General features: G+C 38.9%; 1 protein-coding gene across 2 annotated transcripts in view; it reads left to right on the top strand.

Moving 5' to 3' along the window:
• Positions 1–7637: 7637 nt before the first annotated feature.
• Positions 7638–24906, top strand: part of LOC139759457 (uncharacterized) — a 28691-nt gene continuing 11422 nt past the window's right edge. Inside the window, exons 1-3 of one of the 2 annotated variants that reach the window (XM_071681608.1) lie at positions 7638–7799; positions 18370–18490; positions 23957–24048. In XM_071681608.1, the coding sequence (XP_071537709.1) occupies positions 7653–7799; positions 18370–18490; positions 23957–24048 (360 nt within the window). In that variant the 5' untranslated portion in view covers positions 7638–7652. Of the gene's footprint in view, positions 7800–11169; positions 11331–18369; positions 18491–23956; positions 24049–24906 lie in introns of those variants that run through there. The other variant, XM_071681607.1, reaches the window with a different exon arrangement.

The raw sequence follows: 24906 nt of genomic DNA, 5'->3' as shown, positions 1-24906 counted from the left end.
GATTGGATCAGGTACACAAGAATTGAGTCGTATTCGCATACCTATCCTATTGTCTTTGTAACCATCCAGAGTGAAGCCATCACTAAGTCAAAACCTTTATGCCAACGGCAACGACACCCTTTCTGCTGGACCATTTATGAGAATCCGTTAAGTTGCTGCCACCAGTTGGGACCAAAAGTGCTTCTTTTGGGGAAACAATTGTCAACTTGGGGCAGTGTATAGAGTGAGAAACAGGACTCTGGAGAGATGTGCATGTCTTATGCCACTAGAGCAATGCTTCATCTCCAAACTCTTGCTCTTTGCGGCTTCTGAATGTCTGGCAAAGGCAACCTATGGAAATCAGGTTCTATTTGGTCATTCATCGCATGCTGTGGTAGACATTAGTATGTCTGAAAGTTTCAAGTCCCAATGACAAGCTGAAGAACTTATCCTGCATCTAGGCCTTAAGGTGCCCATGGTAGCATGTTCGCTTCCCCCAAACATTCGAGGATATTGCATTGTAAAGCTTACACAACAGGCCTCATTCCAATGTCTGTCTCTCCCCACATGAAGCGTTGTGATGTATCAAGCCTTGATTTTTTAAAATCAGAACTATGACATCATAGTTGTCTTTGGGAGTGATAAACCTCCTAACCCCATCGTCTGAAACATAACAATACATTGTAATGATCTTTGGGAGTGATAAACCTCCTAAACCCACCGTCTCGTCAACACATGTTTCAGTTGACTCTGTACCTGTTGCTAATAAATCGAGAAGGTATAGCTAAGTGGATCATAAGTTCACCGACGCGTTGAAGGCATCATCGAGCCTATATCTTCACCCTGGCTAGCCTATGTGGTTGTCAATGTAGATGAAAAGCATAAGAAGATGGTGACTGACTACTTTCTGACCGATGTTTAATCTTTACCCGAAATGGAAGAGTTTGCACATAGGACCAAAAAGTGTAGATATTTCATTACTACTGCTCCAAAGAGTACCTAGTATCTGATACATATCACTGTACAGGACGAAACATACACTCCATTCTGTCTGGTAAGTCGCATCAGTTTTGTCACATGCATTTTGGGATGATAGATGCAGATGCGTGTTTCCACCGTTTAATGAACGGATCCATCCCTGGCAATGGTCGCAGACATAATCTTGTTTACCTTTACGGTATAACCGCTTGTGGGGAAATCTACAGAGAAACATGAATTTACTTAAAAAATATTCCTGTACAAAGGAAACAGGTTCAGATTTACCATGAATCATAACGAGTTGTTTTCTGTGACCATCAGTCTTCTGGGATACTGCATCTCTTACCTGCGGAGAAGTCTGAGCACTGGACTAAATATGGACCTAAGCCCTCACGTCGTATGTCTTCGTGTTAAGAATAACGCAATAAACATCGATAAGATCAAACCTACTAGTGCAGACAAAACATACTTCTTTCAGAGTAACAGTTCTGAAGGATATTGCTAACCTGAAGGACAACGTGATGAAGTCTGCTAAAACTAATGCCTCTCAATATGCAATCGCCGTTACTCTGAACCAGGCTGAGGCATATTCGAGAATACCGGTGTTCACACGGAAACCTGCTTATAACTGTTGGAAAAAATACAAGGCCTCTAGATAGGCTGAATGAAACGTATACATCAGAGGTGCTAACCTTGTCAAAAAAAAAAAAAAAGGCAAAAATAAGGAATTCTGAGTACGAAAAAAAAAAATTGCAAAACGAAACTTACAGCGACGCGTAATACAGGTTGCACTGTCAACACAGGGAGTTTGCCATGTCCAGTGCTCAAGCTGTTACCTCAATTCGTTTATCTACATCTACATAGTCCACAATTTTTCACTTTATAACCAACAAATTATCTAATCAGTAGCGTTTCATTTTCGATCCTCGAGCGAAGTCAACAGAGGTTCTAATGTTTGTCAACACATTGTTATAAGCAAGCAGTGGTTGCCTGTTTGCACCTCTCCAGAAGCCTTTCACTGAACTTTTTTCTTCTTCTTTTTACCACAACTATACAATTTCTGCGTAGGGAAATCTGATAATGTTCGTGTGCCGAGACTTGGAAGAAATTCAGTGGAGTTTTTTCATTACCATACTGAAAATTCATCTTCAGCACTGCTGTGAGCAACTGACTGGCTAGCCAACATGATTCTGAGATGTACATACTTATCCTTATAAGAAGACTTGCCTCATAGTTGTGAAATGGCCACCCACAAATCATCAGCTCTTTGGCTACGATATACACCTTCAAGCTGATCTGCCTGGTAGAGCCAATTGAAGTTCAAGGTCATCTATCTGCCCTTCCATGAAGTGGAATTTCTTCGCAAAGTAGAGCACCGATGCAAACTTTGCATCCATTCTCTTCCTTGGGTTAGCAACACTTGCATTCCATATCAGCTCATTCTTCAGGGGGAACTTCTTGAGCACAAAATAACATACACAAAGTATTTCCCGACAGATTTGAAGAATTCTTCCTCTGTTTTGATGAGAATGCTTTTGTTGTGAGAAAGTTCGTAACATCATCCCCCCCCCCCCACCACCACCAACATGAGATCCTCATTTGGTCGATGATTGTACTTGCCCCCATAACTGCACTGTTCAGATGATGGAGAACTTTCAGTCACTGAGGGCCTCACAAACAGGAGCAGTATCTCTTGTAGCAAGACCTGTAAATTCTCATGTAAAACATGGATCATTGGTGCTTGCAGCTCACAACTGAACATGAATTGAGGCATAGTCTTGGAGGGGCGGGGGGGGGGGATATAAAATGCAGCTTGTTGTAATCATTAAGTCTTGTAAGGATCTTACCAGCTTTGCCCACAGAAACACTTGCTACACAGTCGGCACTGGAAGACAAATCATCCTTTTTCCTGCTTCCAATCAATGTACCTTCAGATGAAGCTTTCTTTGTTGTCTACAATGCCTGAAGCTGCTGTAATAAAAGTACCTGGTGTGAGGATGAAGGTAGGGGTCAGACGGTAGTTTTGTTGTGGTGTTGGGGTTTTAAAAACATTATGAATTATTGGCACTTAATGACGTGTATAGAAAAATTACATATTGAATAAAATTACATGAACTACTGAAGAGCGATTTCACCTTCATTACTATCATCATGGACTAGTGTGATTAACACACACACACACACACACACACACATATATATATATATATATATATATATATATATATATATATATATATATATATATATATATATATAGGGGTTGGAAAAAAAAATGTTAGTTAATACTTGACGTTAATACTAGCTGTAATTACTTGAGATTATTATTTGATGCTTCGTGCTGTTCAAGTGAGATTATTACCATGGGAGCCCATGGCCATGGTCCAAGTAAATCCCCTTAATGAAGACATTAATGACCCAACTAGACCAAAGGACTGTCAAGCATATTTTGACTACTCACTTTCCTGGCCAATAACCTTATCACATTTAATACCTAAATAAAATGACATGAGCCTATGTACGCATTTCGTGGGAATATCTTAACATTTACCTGGTTGCACCACTGCTAACATAATCAGTTATCATGCATGGGACCGCGGATACTATTACATTAAATATCTAAAGCTACTCAGAGTATGAAATAACGTGGCACGCATCCTAATACAACTGCTAATAGCAACTTACCATCCTAATTCATAAGTGCAAGGGACTTCTTATTAATGCCCTTAACCGAGTGACACGTCAAATAAACAGACTGTAGTTCCTGCCGCACAGCATAATACTGACAGACGGCTTCGCCTCAGGTCTCTGGCACCATAAGTCCACTTAATAGAGCATCAACTGGAAACATATGTTCTTCGCTGGATTTTGAGAAAGTGGGCTGCCGCCGGGTCTCTGGGCGTGAGTGTGTCGGTGGCCTAGCGATGGACCCTCGTCATCCACGTCATGTCGGTCCGTGCTCGCGTTTCACGCATCGTCGTACCGCGCCTACTGGGTCAAGCACGCCCTAAGAACGTTCTTGGCACTGTCCTCAGGCTCGGTCGTCACACAACGAGGACTCTTCCCAGCTGGGACCCACGATTCTCTCTCTCTCTCTCTCTCTCTCTCTCTCTCTCTCTCTCCCCCCCCCCCCCCCCGTTAAGCGAGCAGGACCTTGACGAAGATGAGAGCATTCAAGTGCATGTCTACAACGCTCTAGAGGAACTGCCCTTGAGACAGTACTTGCCTCTGTCTTGAGGAAAGCGCTAGGTGCCTGCCCAGTAGTGTTGATACACTTAACTAAGCAATTTACTAGTTTACTCCGATTTTTCATGCTTGTTGCATATTCTTTGTCATTACTTGATACTGTCTCAATGTATGTTCTTATTTGAGCACCGTAAATAGTAAACTTTTCACCAGGTCTAATCCTAAATGGGACCTGCTATGGGCGATCTCGTGTGTTCTATGAGTCTGACAACTTAATTTCTATAATCAACCTAGTTATACTCATGAAACATCCCATGGATGACCTTACACACTAATTCACTTACATTATTCTTACAATATGAAAATTCGCTCCTTACAAGTTAAAGTCTGACAAGAGTACCCCATGATTGGCATCTCTCTCTCTCTCTCCGGGCAGCAGGGTTGTGATGGGGGGGGGGGGGGGGGTTTGAAGGGGGTGCCAGCCCCCTGCACGATCTCACGTCCCGTCACTCGTCACCCCGCGGGGCTGCCACTTTTGGTCACTTCCCTCATATAGCTGTTCTAGAGGGGATGTATATAGTTACTTGCAAGTTACAACATTCGTTGCTTAAGTCTAACACAGAAATCCCTACCAGTCCGCCCATTATAAAACATATTACAGCTTTTACAAGGTAATCTGTAAACAGCACGCAGAATTTTCTGGCGAGGTTTTAATTGATATCATTAATAGGACTGTTATTGCTGAAGAACTGGCAAGGTTTTTGACTGATATTCTTAATGGGAGTGTTATTGCTGAAGACTATATTCACATTAAAGGATTTAAGCAACTAGGGGAGTAACATAAAACTATCACTAAATTAGAGAACTAAAAGGTTCTTCGTATCAAGGGGGGGTGGGGTTAACTCTATAGAATCATTTCCTTGCCAACTTAAGAGATTTATCAATGAAAGATCTAGGGTACTTTAACTTGGATCCAGTGAAATATTCTTCTCAAATAAATTCTAGACTGCAAATACGTAATGCCCTAAGGAACATCGACTGGAATGAATATTGTTTAACTCTGTCATATTGAGCTGAGTAATAATGAATATAAGAGCAAACACTGATGGGTTTTCTGTATATGTTAAACGTTTCCAACCCTAAGGATAAAGTAATCTAAAAATGGTAATATACAATTATTTTCTAATTCGACAGTAAATTTTATAAAAGAAGTAAAGGGAGAAATGTCTTTAAATCATCGCTCGTTGGCCAAACACCATACCTAAACCAGATTGCCTTAGAGGGTAAGATATCCCTTAGTAATTTGTTTCAATGAATTACATGCAAAATTACTTAATACTGGTGAAAGAGGGTTACCTAACGCCATACCAAATTTCTGAGCATAAATTATTTATGAAATAGAAATACAGCCTTTTATACACAATTTTATCAATTCAAGAGCCACAAGATCTGAGACAGGAAAATCCAGATTTTCAGTCATATATTCGAAGAGGTTACCGACTGGAAATTTTTTGAACAAGGATGACATAAAACTTACCAGGTAGGGAAGGCTGCTCAAAGGATAGGCAGAGTTCTGTTGGGGTCACCAAGATGAAACAATCCTTTTACAACCAGTTTTTACTTATGAGTGCATTGATATATCACTTACCCTAGTTTACACTCGGGAGGATGCCTTCGGGGTGAGAAAGCGACATGGGAAGTGCTAAGGTCCATATGGCACAAACACTCGAAAAACACATACTAGGAATAAGTGGAAGGCCCAGGGTCGGAACCTACAGGCTACTACGTGACAACTTCACAACCCAAGATGCATAGTACAAAAAATGAAAAAGTAATCACTCGTCAGAATTTATCTACTGAATAATTTTGCCATTTTCACAACAAAATTCATTATGGCAAACGCAAACGTCGATACATCCAATGTAAAGTGCTTACAGAAGAAAATGAATCAAAATATTAATGAAATATTAAGTGCCACCTAGTTGGCAACACATCCCACGAATTTAAATTCAGAAATCTGTTTGTTCATACTCATCCACACAATAGAAAACATTGGATTATAAATATTAGGAAACATATGTAGGTAAAAAGATATGACAAATGTTGAAAATGACCTTACCTGTCAGCAAAGTTGTCAGGCGGAGCAATACACGAGTTGTCCAACGGTTTCCCAACGTCACAGGAATAAGGAATGGCGTCTGGTGAAGATTGGAAGCGGGGTATGGCGTCGTCATTGACCTACATTGCAAGACTGGACGGCTTTGTCCTGGTTGTCCAGTGTCAAGTGGCGGGAGAAACTTTTCGACGAGTTTCAGTTAGGAAAGCAACGCCAACGTTATTGATTTGAGTATGATTACTGCAAGCGTTATTGAGTATGATTACTGCAAGACGAGTTATCGTTGGTGTAATTAGAATAAGCCTCAAGGCGTGAGTGATACTTTAGTTGATCTAAACCTGAAATTTCATCAGCGGGCGTAGTATTCTCAAAGATCATAACTGATAGAAACTATGGTAATATAATACTGCCAGAGATTATCACAGTTATGATCTCAACAAATTACGCGCATTATACTGAAAATTTCAGGTCCAGTAGATCAAAGGTACAAAGTTTAAGGTTTCAGTAATTAAAGCCCCATTGAATTTGATAAAAATATCTTGTATGCAATCGACACATCCACGTCTGGGAGGCACTCGTGTATGTGTGTGTGTGTATATATATATATATATATATATATATATATATATATATATATATATATATATATATACACACACACATACACGAGTGCCTCCCAGACGTGGATGTGTCGATTGGGGAATTGTATAGAAAAAAGTTAGTTGTACAATTGCCAGGCGGAGTTCCGTTGAGGTCACCACGACGATGTGGCACCATTCCTCTAAACCCAGTCTTCTGGTGAATTAGCACCAGTGGCTAAGGCACAATAATATATCACTCACAGCCTTTCATTACACCGGGAACGATGCCTTCTCGGATTAAGAAAGCATCTGGTGAAGTGCAATCAATTGGAAACCACTGTTTAAGGAAGAACACGTAGGCAAAGGGATGGTCTACGGTAGGCAGGTAATGTCGCAAATGTAAGTTCGTTCTTGGGCAACCCTTGGATGCTTAGTGCAATTAAAATCGATCTTTTCGATCATATGAATTGATATTCAGAAGAATTTTGATATTCACAAACAGAAATCCAGTTTAGAGGAAGACGATAAATCCAATAGAAAGTGGAATAAACGAATTGAATTAATCAGGAAACTATTAATAAGCTAATAAGAACCGACTTGTTGGCAATACATCCGCCGAAACTAGATCCTGGCATTTTTTTCGTTGTCGTCCACATAAATCAAATTACTGATTTAAAGATATTAAAAAAATATATTTTGGTATCAATATATGTTGAACGTTGAAGAATTAGCGGTCTAATGACCGTATCTGGCAGCAAGTAGTCAGGCGGAGGAATACATCAGTTGTTCATTGGTTCCCGAGCGTCACTCAAATGGCGTCTGGTGAAGATCGGAAGCGCGGCATGGCGTCATCATTGACTTATTTTGCAAGATTGGTCGGGCTTTTCCTGGTTGTCGCTTGTCAAGTGGAAGGAATAACTATCTGTTCGAAATTATGCAAGGAAAAAAACACCATTGATGTAAGTATGATTACTGCAAGACGAGTTATCATTGATGTATGATGTATATTTGATCCTCTGAACCTGATGTTTTCGGAATGGGTTTATTATTTGCTAAGATCACAATTGTGGAAAACATTAGTTATATTATGACATATAGCATAAAGTACGCCCCTTACCAACATTTCAGGTTGAGTAGATCAAAGATCCAATGTTTAAATTAAACATTACGTTCATTTTACAGTTAACGTCCACAGAATTTGAATTTATTTTATATACAATCGACAGATCCATTATATATATATATATATATATATATATATATATATATATATATATATATATATACATATATATATAAAAAACATGAATATCAAGGGATTTATTTGATTTATAAGAATATTTCGTAACTTCTGTAAGGCGTAAACTGGTACAACCAAAGTGTGGTTGTTCGTTAGAATATTGTGGCTGGATGTGCTATCGGGATCCACTTACATGTGGTTAGACCAAGAACGAGAAGTTATCTTGAGGCTGTATCATCGTCTGAGGACTACCAGGAATGCAGGCTCTTGGGCCACTTCGCTCCTCAGGAATCCATCTTACTCAGTTCCCTCGTGACATGCAGCCTCAAAGCTGCGGGAGCCTCTTTGAAATGGGATCCTGGAAGATGGCTCATGAATAAATCATGGCTGGCGTTTACAGATGTGTAATATTCAGACTTTTACGAGTAATATTGCCATAGGTATTGTTAATATTGGTAAGGATTTGGGAGTGGTCAGGACATGAAACTTTACAGGATTATTCTGTTTGTAGTGTAAGTCAGTATGGTTAAACTTTTGGTAGTGACAGAAGCTCTCGCTCTTCTTCATTTGAGATCATGGTACAACCTATTACATACATTGACACATATTGTGTTTGGTGTATACCATATATTGATATTTCATTTTTTTTATTTTTTTTTTTTTTTACATGTTGCACCTGAAGAAAATATCTTGAAATTGTGGTAAATAATTAGTTATTTTGCTGGAATCTTTTCCTAGGAAAATTGTCATGCTTCCAGAAGCTTCGATCCTTCTCAAAAAATCAAGATGGCGGTATTTGCAGAAACTTGTGTAACGGTGAGAAAAAGTTTAATATATTAAGTAATAATGATAACCGACTCAAAAGTGCCGACAAAGTAACAAATTAACTTGCTAATATTTTTTTTTCTGATTGGTCCCCAAAAAGGATTATTGAAAAAGTATATGAAAGGAATGTAGGTAAATCATGTACGTCACAGAATGGAGACTCAGTTGATCATGTCGGTTACGTGACGTCACAACAATGGCGTTGGGAGAAGGTTGGAGAAGCGGTATGGCGCCGTCATTGACATATGCTTCAAGAATTTTCTGGTTTGTTTTGATTGCCGCTAGTCAAGTGACGGGAGAAATCAGTTGCTGTAAGGAATTATGCGAGAAAGTTACTTCCAGCTCTGCTGGCGTGAGTATTGTATAAAACATATTTGCGGTAATGTAGCTAGAATCAGGTGTAACTTTGAACGAGCTGTAACTTGAACGCATGATAATTTAATTATTTATTTGCTTAACCCGACTTCATATACCGGTAAAGGGAGGCTTGTTAATGTGATTGGGCATAGTTTGCAAACTTTTTTTTTTTTTTTAGGACACGTGGTTATGGCTTGGATAATGGTAATGTTGCTAGTTGAATGGAGAGTGGTTAGGATGTGAAATCTTTCGAGGTATTAATATGTGGTATGAATTCGTTGTGAAAAATTTAGCATCAATATATATATATATATATATTTTTTTTTTTTTTTCTTTCAAAGTATTCGCCATTTCCCGCATTAGCGAGGTAGCGTTAAGAACAGAGGACTGGGCCTTTGAGGGAACACCCTCACCTGGCCCAATTCTCTGTTCCCCCTTTCGGAAAAAAAAAAAAAACGAGAGGGGAGGATTTCCAGCCCCCCGCTCCCTCCCCTTTTAGTCGCCTTCTACGACACGCAGGGAATACGTGGGAAGTATTCTTAATCCCCTATCCCCTGGGGATAGGGGATTAAGAATACTTCCCACGTATTCCCTGCGTGTCGTAGAAGGCGACTGAAAGGGGAGGGAGCGGGGGGCTGGAAATCCTCCCCTCTTTTTTTTTTTTTTTTTTTCCAAAAGAAGGAACAGAGGGGGCCAGGTGAGGATATTCCAAAAAAGCCCAGTCCTCTGTTCTAAACGCTACCTCGCTAACGCGGGAAATGGCAAATAGTTTAAATATATATATATATATTCTTTTTTTTCCTCCAAAAGAAGGAACAGAGAAGGGGGCCAGGTGAGGATATTCCCTCAAAGGCCCAGTCCTCTGTTCTTAACGCTACCTCGCTATCGCGGGAAATAGCGAATGGTATGAAAGAAGAAAGATAGATAGATGAATATCAAGGGATTTATTTAATTCAGGAATATTTCGCAACTTCTGTAAGGCGTTAACTGTTACAGAAATTTCAACTTTGGACCATTAATTCAACGTGAAACCAAAGTGTAGTTGTTCGTTAGAATATTGTGGCTGGAGATGCTAACGGGATCCACTTACATGTGGTTAGACCAAGAACGAGAAGTTATCTTGAGGCTGTATCATCGTCTGAGGACTACCAGGAATGCAGGCTCTTGGGCCACTTCGCCCCTCAGGAATCCATCTTACTCAGTTCCCTCGTGACATGCAGCCTCAAAGCTGCGGGAGCCTCTTTGAAATGGGATCCTGGAAGATGGCTCATGAATAAATCATGGCTGGCGTTTACAGATGTGTAATATTCAGACTTTTACGAGTAATATTGCCATAGGTATTGTTAATATTGGTAAGGATTAGGGAGTGGTCAGGACATGAAACTTTACAGGATTATTCAGTTTGTAGTGTAAATCAGTATGGTTAAACTTTGGATAGTGACTGAAGCTCTCTCTCTGGTTCATTTGAGATGAAGGTACAGCCTAATATATACATTGTAACATATTGTTTGGTGTATACCATATATTATTTCATTTTTTTTTTTTTTTTTTTACACGTACCTGGAGAAAATATCTTGAAATTGTAGTAAATAATAAGTAGTTATTTTGCTGGAATCTTTTCCTAGGAAAATTGTCATGCTTCCAGAAGCTTCGATCCTTCTCAAAAAATCAAGATGGCGGTATTTGCACAAACTTGTGTAACGGTCAGAAAAAGTTTAATATATTAAGTAATAATGATAACCGACTCAAAAGTGCCGATAAGTTAACAAATTAACTTGCGAATATTTTTTTTTTCTGATTGGTCCCCAAAAAGGATTATTGAAAAAGTATTTGAAACAAATGTAGGTAAATCATGTACGTCACAGAATGGAGACTCAGTTGATCATGTCGGTTACGTGACGTCACAACAATGGCGTTGGGAGAAGGTTGGAGAAGCGGTATGGCGCCGTCATTGACATTTGCTTCAAGAAGAATTTTCTGGTTTGTTTTGATTGCCGCTAGTCAAGTGACGGGAGAAATCAGTTGCTGTAAGGAATTATGCGAGAAAGTTACTTCCAGCTCTGCTGACGTGAGTATTGTATCAAACATATTTGCGGTAATGTAGCTAGAATCAGGTGTAACTTTGAACGAGCTGTAACTTGAACGCATGATAATTTAATTATTTATTTGCTTAACCCGACTTCATATACCGGTAAAGGGAGGCTTGTTAATGTGATTGGGCATAGTTTGCAAACTTTTTTTTTTTTTTTGAGCATCGGCCTTGAAATTTACCTTGTCTGCACGTAAGTGTTTGCACATCGAGCGAGAAGTCCCCGTCTGCAAGGCTCTTGTCATTTTCTTAGGACAGAATGGAGTACAAGCTTGATGACCTCGCTCCAGAAGAGCCAACATCACTTTTTTCTCACTGGATTTACTGTCTCGAGGTTGCACAAGTCCCAGTGGTATAGGTCTTGACGTCGGTATGATTCAAGTGTAGGGCAAATTTTTTTTTTTTTTTTTTTTTTTTTTTTTTTTTTTTTTTTTTTTTGTAAGGACACGTGATTATGGCTTGGATAATGGTAATGTTGCTAGTTGAAAGGAGAGTGGTTACGATGTGAAATCTTTCAAGGTATTAATATGTGGTATGAATTCGTGAAAAATTTAGCATCAGCCGTTCTCCTTGGTTAAGTAGGCTATAATTGGTGAAAAATTTAGCATCAGCCGTTCTCCTTGGTTAAGTAGGCTATAATTGGTGAAAAATTTAGCATCAGCCGTTCTCCTTGGTTAAGTAGGCTATAATTGGTGAAAAATTTAGCATCAGCCGTTCTCCTTGGTTAAGTAGGCTATAATTGGTGAAAAATTTAGCATCAGCCGTTCTCCTTGGTTAAGTAGGCTATAATTGGTGAAAAATTTAGCATCAGCCGTTCTCCTTGGTTAAGTAGGCTATAATTGGTGAAAAATTTAGCATCAGCCGTTCTCCTTGGTTAAGTAGGCTATAATTGGTGAAAAATTTAGCATCAGCCGTTCTCCTTGCTTAAGTAGGCTATAATTGGTGAAAAATTTAGCTTCAGCCGTTCTCCTTGGTTAAGTAGGCTATAATTGGTGAAAAATTTAGCATCAGCCGTTCTCCTTGATTAAGTAGGCTATAATTAGTGAAAAATTTAGCATCAGCCGTTCTCCTTGGTTAAGTAGGCTACAATTATGGAATAAGTGCTGTGTGTTTTAATACCGACGTTCATTGATTCTCGGACATTTCAACAGAATGGTATCAGTGGAAGAAATACCTGTAAATGTACTAAAGTTCTGGACAATAATGTTCATAGCAGCATGTCATATACGGTATACCGAGAGGCTCACGAAGTTCATTATGTGGTCTCGCATAACTCCCGAATATTTTTTTTTTTTCCACATTCAAGAATAAAGATGGTACTTTTGGGCGTCAAATGAAATAAAATGGGGAGCATAACTGATGTACCTCTCCCTGATAGGCTGAATATGTTAACATTACTAAGAAACCAAGCATATTTTTCATTTTCGAAGATTGTTAACATCGGTATATTATTATTATTATTATTGTTGTTATTATGATTAAAGAAGCCACGATATATAATTACTGAAAACCTCAAGTTTTAAGAGCTTTACATGGTAAAGGTTTTGCCGAGACGTAAATGGCGACGGCTTTGAGCTGTTGCGAACTCAACACTGAGATTACCTTTCGTGAGAATTTACATTTTTAAGAATCCCCTTCCTTCCCAAAGCATATCTCAGTGAAAACTTGAGTGGATGCAAGTATTTTGAGGATGTTAAAGAAATTGTATTCAGTTGATCATATCAGTAAGTCGGGCTGTGGAAATACATGGTTGACGGGCAGTTTCGTGATGCCTCAGCAATGGCGTCTGATGAGGAATGTAAGCTCGCCCTGGCGTTGTCATTTACATTTTTTACAAGATTGTTCGGGTGTGTCCTGATTGTTGCCATCCAGTTGACGGGAGGAATCTAAATGAGAAATCATACTAGAAAATCACTTCTAGCCAAGTTTTGAGTATGATTGTTGTTATATTCGAAGTAATTAAATGCTGTAACTTGAAGGCACAGTTATTTTACGCCACCAAACTATTGCTTTTGCCGTTGGTTGTATTTTGGTTGTCATATTCTTTACAGTTTCGTCAAAATATGTTTCATGTAAACGGACGGACTGCAAACTTGAAGTCATTTAAGCGAGGCTGTAACTTCCGAGGTGTTGCGCAAGTTCAGGTTTTTCGATAACCACTCTGAAGGAACCTAGTGTACTCGTTTCTACTTACAGTACAGCTCCGAAGCTGCATATAAAGGGGGTCTTGGGGTTGTATAAGAATAATAGTTGGGGTTCAGTGTTTATTATCAGCATTAAGACAAACAAGTATGCCATGGATATTAGCCAAACTTGTATGCCATGGATATTAGTACAGCTGCTAGTTAAGAGGGAGGGTTAAGTATATGAAACTCGTAAAATTATCGTTAAATCAGGTTGTCGAAACGTTTCATAGCACGTTCCCATAGTGTATTTACACCGGCCTACAGTGATCAGTGTTCCACCTGAACAATAGCAGCGGGAGTAATGGACGAATTGAAGAAATTGTAGTCAATAATGTTAAGTTGATATTAGCTCAATAAACTCTTGAAAGGATGTCAAGATATATAGGTAAATGTTTCAAGGTTTTTACATGAAATTTTCACGCGTAAACTTCCTGATGGCCATTTGAGTTTTTGCGATTCTAGTTAAAACGTAATACAATTGCAATTGATCTTTTCTATCATATATATATATATATATATATATATATATATATATATATATATATATATATATATATATATATTATCCCTGGGGATAGGGGAGAAAGAATACTTCCCACGTATTCTCTGCGTGTCGTAAAAGGCGACTAAAAGGGAAGGGAGCGGGGGGTTGGAAATCCTCCCCTCTCATTTTTTGATTTTCCAAAGATAGGAACAGAGAAGGGGGCCAAGTGGGGATTTCCCTCAAAGGCTCAGTCCTCTGTTCCTAAAGCTACCTCGCCAACGCGGGAAATGGCGAATAGTATGAAAAGAAAAAAAAAATATATATATATATATATATATATATATATATATATATATATATATATATATATGTATGTATATGTATATACATACATACATATTCGCCTTATCCCGCATTAGCGAGGTGGCACTAAGAACAGAGGATTGAGCCTTAGAAGGCATATCCTCACTTGGTCCACCTCTCCGTTCCCTTTTGGAAAATTATAAACGGGAGGGGAGGATTTATAGGCCCCCCCCCCCCCCCACACACACACACACACACACACACACACACACACACACACACACACACACACTCCCAAGTATATATATATATAGAGAGAGAGAGGTGGTATGTTTGAGGAAAGGAACCTGGATGTTTTGGATCTGAGTGAAACAAAGCTCGAGGGTAAGGGGGGGAAGAGTGGTTTGGGAATGTTTTGGGAGTAATGTCGGGTTGGTGAAAGGACAAGAGCAAAGGAAGGAGCAGCACTATTCCTGAAACATGAGTTGTGGGAGTATGAGATAGAGTGTAAGTTTGTAAACTCCAGATTGATATGGGTAAAACTGAAAGTGGATGAAGAGAGAGGGGTGATTATTAGTGTCTATGCAACTGCGCATGAGAAGAAAGATCATGAGAGGCAAGTGTTTTGGGAGCAGCTTAGTGTGTTAGCAGTTTTGATACACGAGACCAGGTATAGTGATGGGTGATTTGAATGCAAAGGTGAGTAATGTGGCAGTTGAGGGAATAATTGGTGTACATGGGGTGTTCAGTATTGTAAATGGTGAAGAGATTGTTGATTTGTGTGCTGAAAAAGGACTGGTGATTGGGAATACCTTGTTTAAAAAGAGAGATATACATAAGTATACATATGTAAGTAGGAGAGATGGCCAAAGAGCATTATAGGATTACGTGTTAATTGGTAGCGTGTGAAAGAGAGACTTTGGATGTTAATGTGCTGAGTGGTGCAACTGGAGTGATGTTTGATCATTATTTTGTGGAGGCGAAGGTGAAAAGTTTTAAAGGTTTTCCGAAAAGAAGAGAGAATGTTGGGGTGAAGAGAGGTAAATAAAGTGCTTAAGACGAGAGAGCAAATGGGGTCATTGGTGAAGGGGGCTAATGGGGAGGTGATAAGTAGTGGTGATGTGAGATGGATTGAGTATTTTGAAGGTTTGTTAAATGTTAGATGATACAGTGGCAGATGTAGGGTGTTTTGGTCGAGGTGGTGTGCGAAGTGAGAGGGTCAGGGAGAATGGTTTGGTAAACAGAGAAGAGGTAATGAAAGCTTTGTGGAAGATGAAAGCCGGCAAGGCAGCGGGTTTGGATGATATTGCAGTGAAATTTATTAAAAAAAGGGGGTGAGTGTGTTGTTGACTGGTTGGTGAGGATATTCAATGTATGTATGGTTCATGGTGAAGTGCCTGATGATTGACGGAATGCATGCATAGTGTCATTGTATAAAGGCGAGTGTTCAAATTACAGAGGTATAAGTTTGTTGAGTATCCCTAGGAAATTATATGGGAGGGTATTGATTGAAAGGGTGAAGGCATGTACAGAGCATCAGATTGGGGAAGAGCAGTGTGGTTTCAGAAGTAGTAGAGGATGTGTGGATCAGGTGTTTGCTTTGAGGAATGTATGTGAGAAATACTTAGAAAAACATGGATTTGTATGTAGCATTCATGGATGTGGAGAAGGCATATGATAGACTTGATGGAGATGCTCTGTAGAAGGTATTAAGAGTTTATGGTGTGGGAGGTAAGTTGCTAGAAGCAGTGAAAAGTTTTTATCAAGGATGTAAGGCATGTGTACGACTAGGAAGATAGGAAAGTGATTGGTTTCCAGTGAATGTCGGTTTGCAGCAGGGGTGCGTGATGTCTCCATGGTTAATTTATTTATGGATGGGTTGTTAGGGAGGTGAATGCTAGAGTTTTGGAGAGAGGGGCAAGTGTGCAGTCTGTTGTGGGAGAGGGCTTGGGAAGTGGCTGTTTCAGGTGAGAAACTGCAGAAGCTGGTGACTGAATTTGGTAAACTGTGTGAAAGAAGAAAGCTGAGAGTAAATGTGAATAAGAACAAGGTCATTAGGTTCAGTAGGGTTGAGGGACAAGTAAATTGGGAGGTAAGTTTGAATGGAGAAAAACTGGTGGAAGTGAAGTGTTTTAGATGTGTGGGAGTGGATTTGGCAGCAGATGGAACCATGTAAGTGGAAGTGAGCCACTGGGAGGGGGCCTTGAAGAATTTGTGGAAGGCGAGAACATTATCTCGGAAAGCAAAATGGGCATGTTTGAGGGAATAGTGGTTCTAACAGTATTATGTGGTTGCGGGGTATGGCCTATAGATAGGGTTGTGCAGAGGAGGGTGGATATGTTGGAAATGAGATGTTTGAGGACAATATGTGGTGTGAGGTGGTTTGATCGAGTAGGTAATGAAAGGGTAAGAGAGGTGTGTGGTAATATAAAAACGTGTGGTTGATAGAGCAGAAGAGGATGTATTGATATGTTTGGTTACATGGACAGAATGAGAGGAAAGATGGACAAAGAGGGTATATGTGTCAGAGGTGGAGGGAACAAGAAGTGGGAGACCAAATTGGAGGTGGAAGGATGGAATGAAAAAGATTTTGAGCGATCGAGGCCTGAACATACAGGAGGGTGAAAGGCGTGCAAGGATTAGAGGGAATTGGAACAATGTGGTATACCGGGTTCAACGTGCTGTCAATGGATTGAACCAGGGCATGTGAAGTGTCTGGGGTAAACCATGGAAAGTTTTGTAGGGTCCTGGATGTGGAAAGGGAGCTGTGATTTCGATGTGTTACACATGACAGCTTGTTGTGAGTAAATGTGGCCTTTGTTGTCTTTTCCTAGCGCTACATCGTGTGAACACGGGGGAGGGGAGTTCCATATCATGTGTGGCAGGGTGCGACGGGAATGGATGAAGGCAGTAAGTGTGAATAAGTACATGTGTATATATGTGTATATACATTGAAATGTATAGGTATGTGTGTGTGTGTGTGGGCATTTATGTATATACATGTGTATGTGGGTTAGTCGAGTAAGAAATAATAGGATGAGAGATATTTTGCAATATGAAGAGTCTTGTGTCCAGAACTGAAGAGGACAATATTAAAATGGTTTGTACATATAGAAAAAATGAGTGAGTAGAGGTTTAAAAAGGATATGTGTGTCTCAGATATGGAGTAGATAAGAAAAGGAAGACCAAATTGGATTTAGGATATGTATGCATATGTGTGTGTGTGTGTGGGCGTTTATGTATATACATGTGTATGTGGGTTAGTCGAGTAAGAAATAATAGGATAAGAGAGGTATTTTGCAATATGAAGTCTTAAGTTCAGAACTGAAGAGGATAATATTAAAATGGTTTGGACGTATGGAAAAAATGAGTGAATAGAGGTTTAAAAAGGATATGTGAGTCTCAGATACGGAGTAGATAAGAAGGGGAAGACCAGATTGGAGATTGAACGATGAAGTGAAAAAGGATTGAGTGCCTAGGGTCTGAACATGCAGGAGAGTGTAAAGTATGCACAGGATTGAGTGAACTGAGCGATGTGGTATACAGAGAGAAACTTGCAAACAGTGAACTGAATCAGTGCATGTGAAGCAGCCAGGGGAAAACACAAAAGTTGTTGGGGGCCAGTTTTGCATAGGGGTATATGGTTTTTGTTGCATTACACATGACAGCTAGAGAATGGATATGATCAAATAAGGCTGTTTCTTTGTTCCTGGTACTGCTTTGCTGACATGGGAAATGATGGAAAAGAATGGGGGAAATCAACTTTCCATATGCTGAATTTATATTTTGACCATAGGGTGTTTTAACCCTACGTCACCAAAGAGCTTTTCCCTGTCTCCAAGGTGGGAAAATTTAAAAGCCCCTGGTCTTCCCCTGTAACTTACATGTCTAAGTATGGTACCATATTTATTGCTCTCTTTTGTTTACTCTTGTGCTTATGTATTTGGAATGTGTAGAGTAAACCAGAATTTCACATTATATGCCAAAGATTTTTTTTTTTTTTTTTTTTTTTTTTTTTTTTTTTCACCACTCCCCTTTTCCTCAGGTGCTTGATGGGCAGACCTGTGCAGTTGGTTGTTTCTCGGTGCTTTTATGCCTTGTGAAAGAGGTCAGCAGTCATGAAGGGTCCCCTGAAATTGGATTCTGTAAACAGTATTGCAAATATGGTAAGTTATATATTTGACCTGACCCTTAAAGGTCAGATCAAAGGCTAGGGTATCATACCTAAGGTTCATGCCAAAGGGGATCATTAAAACTGCAGATCTGTGTAGTTGTGTGTCAAATGAAAGACATATGAGCTTATGGGTGTGATAGAAGTTCGTAGAATAGTAATTTTAATTGGCATGTGAAAGAAATCCAAAGGAAGTGAAGTATAGTTATAGATAGAAGTACCAGTGTTCATTTCGCATATCATCCTTAACTATATTACTCATCATCATGTTCAGTATGGAGGGAGATACCAACAAATTAACTTTTACTACAGCTTCAGTAAACCCAAATTCACTTCAAAGGTAATGCTTTACAATTAACACTTAAATGTCAGTCATTGGCCATCTTCATTACACCTTTGTTTTCATTGCACTTTCATCTTCACTACACTCTGTGGGTCAAGTCAGTGGTGGCAGTCTTCACTTTACCCCTGAGAGAAATTTTCCATCATTGCCACATTTACTTATAAAAATCCCAGGATTTTTTTTTCCACTTTCACTTCAGTACCTCAACACAATTGGCTTTTACCTGTCAATTCAAAGGTTATTTTCACTGTACCCTCATCTTCCCAGCACCTTAGACACTACTGGCTATTATCACTTTCATCCTGTTCTTCACGAAACCTTGAACACAACTGGCCATCATTATTTCATCCTCACTTCAGTATACCCTCGACACCACATGCCTCTTGCTTGATCCATAATGATTAGGTCATAGGCCAATGCCAGTACATCTTTGACTTGGCTTGTGCCAGTGGGATATTGCTGATTTTTGGAAAGCGAGAAAAATTAAGAAAAACAAATAGAAAAATTCTTTCCTTCAGAAGGAGAAATGATAAAGTGAAATTTGTAAGAGTAGGTTTAGTAGGAAGTACAGTTTGTTATGTGAAGGAAGTTATGGAAATTCCCAATTGTGTGCATGACTTTGTGAAGGAAGGTGTGGAAGTTGATGCACATGGTTATGTGAAAGTCTGGAACCTGTTAGAAAATAGTGCACATGGTTATATGATTGGTGTGAAACTTGCCAAGTGGTGTACTTTATTCTGTGAAAGATATGTAACTTGCTAGATAGGTTACATGGCTTTGTGAATTTGGGTCTGGAATTACATTGTAGGGTCTTTGGTTGAAAAAGCTTCTTCATTTTTAGTTATGCATGTTCTTTGTGGTGGATGTGAAGAGCATCAGGATACGTTCTAGAAAAAAATTAACAAAAGAAAAAGGGAGAAGTTTATTTTGATGTACAAATCAAATGGATGGTGTGTTTGGTTGAGGGTATGGGACTTACTAGATGGGACACATGACTTTGTAAGAGAAGGCGCAGATTGTGGATATTTCACATGGTTATGTGAGGGAAGGTGTGAAACTTGCTAGATGTTGCACATGGTATATTATATGAAAGGTGTAGAAAGTGCTAGATGCTGCAGATGGCTTTGTGGAAGAAAATGCAGATTCTCTCTCTCTAATTTCACGAGGATTATGATGCATTATGGAGAGAACATTTCATGAAAGAAAAAAGAAAGATCAAGGGTTGGGGGGAAGGTGTATGTAAAGGACCACTTAGATGGATGAATAAGAGAAGCTCAAGAGGGTTTGTTAGATAGTTGTGGTGTTCCAGATGAGAATGATGCAAGTCAGTGGAAGTGGGTACTACAAGTACATCCATTTATAGAAGTACATATATACCAACAAGATGGTAGCCAGGCACATTTTTAACATGCTTGTGGTACTTTTAAGAAAGTTTTTGCATCATGTTAGGCAAGTAATGGACAGTCATCATCTTCAAGGCCAAGATTTAAATAAAAATTGTCAAGAAATGAAGAGTAAATGTCTTAAAAAGTTTATTTAGGCAAGGAAGAAGGAAATGATGAAATTTTTATAGATCAAGAAAGTGATATTTAATATACAGTATGCAACAGAATTGTGAAGAAAATGTTGATTAGATAAAAGACAAAAGCTAATACAGATGAGTGAGGAAACTGTTAGAAATAAAAACAGGAATGAAGGCAAAGGTTGATAGGAACAAAAATGATGTGAAGAAAACAGAGGCACCATCATACAGGATGTAAGGCAATAAAGCATAGAATACCATTTTTCTAGATTCCCTTTGAAAAGTCCTGGATGGTGCAAACGGAATCGCAAATGAATCTTGTTCACCACAATTTTTCTTTTGTAGCAGCTAGAAATTCAAAAATATATGCCATTTTTGTTCATGACCCCATTTCAACAATTATTATTTGATGTTAAAATTGGAGTCTTAGTTTTACATAGTAATTTGATATCTTTTGTTTTAGTATGCTTAGAATTTTTTTTTTTTTTTTTTTTTTTTTTTTTTTTTTTTTTTTTTTTTAATCCACATTTTTGCTAAAAACTGCTTCTTTTCTGATGCAAAAATATTTAAAGAATAAAGAAAAAATACAAAACTTTATAGAAAGGTAAATTTAGAATAGAAAGATTTTCAAAAATATAAATTTTTGCATATTTTTGATGAACATGAATATAATTAACCCATAATGTGTATGAAAGCACCATATTGGACGTTTCCATGCCAGAGAAAATTACAAGAGAACTTTGTGAATATGTAAAATATGGACATCCAAAAATCTGCGATGAATATGACAAAATTTCTTATTTGCATATGGGAGTATGATTAGGTTCATGCAGCCACACAGCTGAACCCAAAGCCCAGACAGACATTTGCTATTATTTGACAACATCTAACTCACATAACTCATTCTTTGTAACTCTAGATTTTCCCCTGGTGAGCTCTGTGTGCTAGCTCTGCCTTTTGGCAACATGGCAGAAGCAATAATTAGAAACATTAGGCAGATCTTTAGGTAGAAATAGTCAGTAGGAACATCAGGTAGGAGCCTCTACAAACACTGCACAAGAGTTTCCCTTTGCCAGTGGTTTATTAAAGGTGAGGCACTAAAGGCTAAGAAGCAGTACTGTTGTTCACTAGTTATGGAGACTTTATTGCCAGGTGGGAACAGGCATCAGAGATAGCTTGGGTGATTATTAGTGCTTATGGACCTTTCCATGAGAAGGAAGATTAATGGAAGCAAGTTTTTAGGAGCATCTGAGTTGGTTTGTCAGCAGTTTTGATGCAAGAGATCAGTTTTGGTGATGGTCAATTTAAATGTGAAACTGAATAATGTGGTAACTGAGGGTATAACACTTGGGCATAACTTATTCAGTGAGGTGAGTAGAAATGGTGAACTGCTTTAAAATTGTTTGCTGAAAAAGGACTGATATTGGGAATACCTGGTTCAGAAAAGGGACATATAAATATATGTGTACATTTGTTTTAATGAAAAATGTACACATGATAAAAGGTAAGAGAGATGTGTGGTAATAAAAAGAGTGTGGTTGAGAGAGCAGAAGAGGGTGTTTTGAAATGGTTCAGTCACATGGAGAGAATGAATGAGGAAAGATTGACAAAGGATATATGTGTCAGAGGTGAAGGGAACGAGAAGTGGGAGACCAAATTGGAGGTGGAAAGATGTAGTGAAAAAGATTTTGAGTGATAGGGGCCTGAACATGCAGGAGGGTGAAAGGCATGCAAGGAATAGAGTGAATTGGAATGATGTGGTATACCGGGGTCGACGTGCTGTCAATTGATTGAACAAGGGCATGTGAAGCGTCTGGGGTAAACCATGGAAAGTTTTATGGGGCCTGGATGTGGAAAGGGAGCAGTGGTTTCGGTGTATTATACATGACAGCTAGAGACTGAGTGTGAACAAATGTGACCTTTGTTGTCTTTTCCTAGCGCTACCTCGCTCACATACGGGGGAGGGGGTTTTCATTTCATGTGTGGTGGGGTGGCGACGGGAATGAATAAGGGCAGACAGTATGTACATGTGTATATATGTATATGTGTGCGTGTGTATATATGTGTATACGTTGAGATGTATAGATATGTGCTGTGTGCGGATGTGTATGTGGGTGGGTTGGGCCATTCTTTCGTCTGTTTCCTTGCGCTACCTCGCTAACACGGGAGACAGCAACAAAGTATAATATAATAAATATTGTTTTAATGAATTTATTATGCCCAAGGGGCAACATCCCTAGTAACAGGGCCATATGGCCAAGCATTATATACAGAGGAACTCGTGTCTAGCAGGGTATGCTGTTTAGTTACATAGATATATTAGAGTTTATAATAAAGGAGTTGGCATCCACCAAAGTGTGGATGTCGCATGAGAATGATATCCAAATGATTGCCTACAAGTAGAAAATTACATATATTAGTCAGACTGTCCCTGAGGCAGTAGGAACCCAACTGAGGAACACTCAGGGCAGCAATGCTGAAGGTTTTTTTTCATTGGTACGGTCACACAGTTTGCAGTTGGAAAAATGAGGCACGTCCCATGCTTCAGAGTCTTGCCAGACAGGCCGTATCCTTGTCGAAGTTGAGCAGCCACAATATTGTGCCTGCGAATCAAAAGTCCTTGTTGACGAAACTTGGGAGGAGATCAACGAAAGTGGTCGTAGTGTTGAGTGGACACACACTCGGTCCGCTTAGCATTCCTGCAATGGATTGCAGGGAGAAGAGTTGGTAAATATATTTTCTTTTTGTTGCAAAGGAGGGAGGATGTATCATTATCAGATGGCGGCAATCTACAGGCATTATTTGTGAGGAGTTCAACAGTGTCATTGGCTGCAATGCCAGTATATGAAGGAATCCACAAAAAATTGTATAAGAAAATTTTCATAAGCTGAAACTAAGAGATGTAAGATTTATTGAACCAAGTGGTAGCAAGTGGGTTTTGGAGATGAGATAGCTTGAAGGGCAGACTGAGAGTCACAGATAATTATACCATTCAGTCTTTGCTGAGAAAGGAAATTAACTGCATGCAGGAGTCCCTGTAGCTAGATGAGTTCAGCAGTCTGCGGCTGACCCATCATCCCTCTGGTGGGTCCACATCGGATGAGTTGACAGCGAATCCTGCGCTCCCATCTGCTTGCAGCGAATTGTCAAAGTAGAGATGGTGCGCGGCAGGAAGTGAGGAAGACACTCTTGTGATGGTCTCCAAAGCTAGTTGTTTCTGGAGGAGTGGAAGGTCTGCCCTTGGATGTAGGAGTAAAGGATGAGGAATCTTCTAGGGAGGTGGACCATGAGTTTCTTCACTTCTTTAACTAATTACTTCATCTTGTGTTCCTGCTAATGAATTGCTGAACAGTCTTAAGATTTTTTTTTTTTTTTTTTTTTTTTTTTTTTTTTTTTTTTTTTTTACTGCTGCTTCTACCTTTCCTCTTGTCCATACAAAAATTATTAATAAGCAATTTTGCAGAGTTAGAAATTAGATGACCCCAATGAACTAAATGCCCTTAGATGTAGAATATATCACTTGGATGCTCTTTGATTATCTGTAATTTTACATTGTTGGTCTTGTAAACATTCTATCCCACTAATATTTTCCACAGCCTGCTTCAAGCAACTTCATGAATATCGACATCTCATCCCAGGATGTTTGGCTAGCTGTGTAAGAACATCAGAACTTTTCAAGGAGATACAGGTGAGACTATACACAAGCATATTTTTCATTAAACATTCTAATTCCTACGTCGCTTTTGTAGCATGACAGAAACAAAGGTATTGTTTTGTGCTTCTTCAAGGGTCACACCCTAGTTCAGTGAAGATCCATTTAACCAGAGTGGCAAAGGTCAGGTCAGATACATCAAACTGTATATTTCAAGTAATTGTTTTCCAGTATGTAAAGAACTAAATGGGATAAGGCCAGGAAATCTACTTCGGAATTTTCTAAGTTATACCTATTCTTAAAAGGATTAATTTAGAGCTTTCCCTTGCTTATGACTTGAAGATTTGACCTTAGATTTAATCATTGGTTAGGGAAAATGCATCAAACTATACTTTGCATTTTTCCACCAAAAGAGTTACATTACATGAAACCAGTAACTCTGCTTTGAATTGTACCTGAGGTTTGCTCGTTATGAAAATGTTTTTTTAACTTATAACTTAATCTGGCTCATGACTTAAAAGATTTCACTGTTGGCCTTGAAACTCAATACAGTAATGCTTTTTAAATTTTTCAAACAGTATCTCCACCCATTCTTAATTCACAACCAGTAGCCTTACTACAGTGCTGGTGACTTAACTGTTTCATAGAACATCTTTTCTTATTCTTACTATTGGTCAATACTGGAGAGTCCTTTGATTTTTTATTATATATATATATATATATATATATATATATATATATATATATATATATATATATATATGTATGTTTTTTTTTTTTTTTTTTTTTTTTTTTTTTTCCGCTGTCTCCTGCGTTTGCGAGGTAGCGCAAGGAAACAGACAAAAGAAATGGCCCAACCCACCCCCATACACATGTATATACATACGTCCACAC

Source organism: Panulirus ornatus, chromosome 33 (genome assembly GCF_036320965.1).
Source record: "Panulirus ornatus isolate Po-2019 chromosome 33, ASM3632096v1, whole genome shotgun sequence".
Lineage (NCBI taxonomy): Eukaryota > Metazoa > Arthropoda > Malacostraca > Decapoda > Palinuridae > Panulirus > Panulirus ornatus.
The sequence above is the reverse complement of the archived record's forward strand: the minus strand, read 5'-3'. Positions and strand labels throughout refer to the sequence as shown.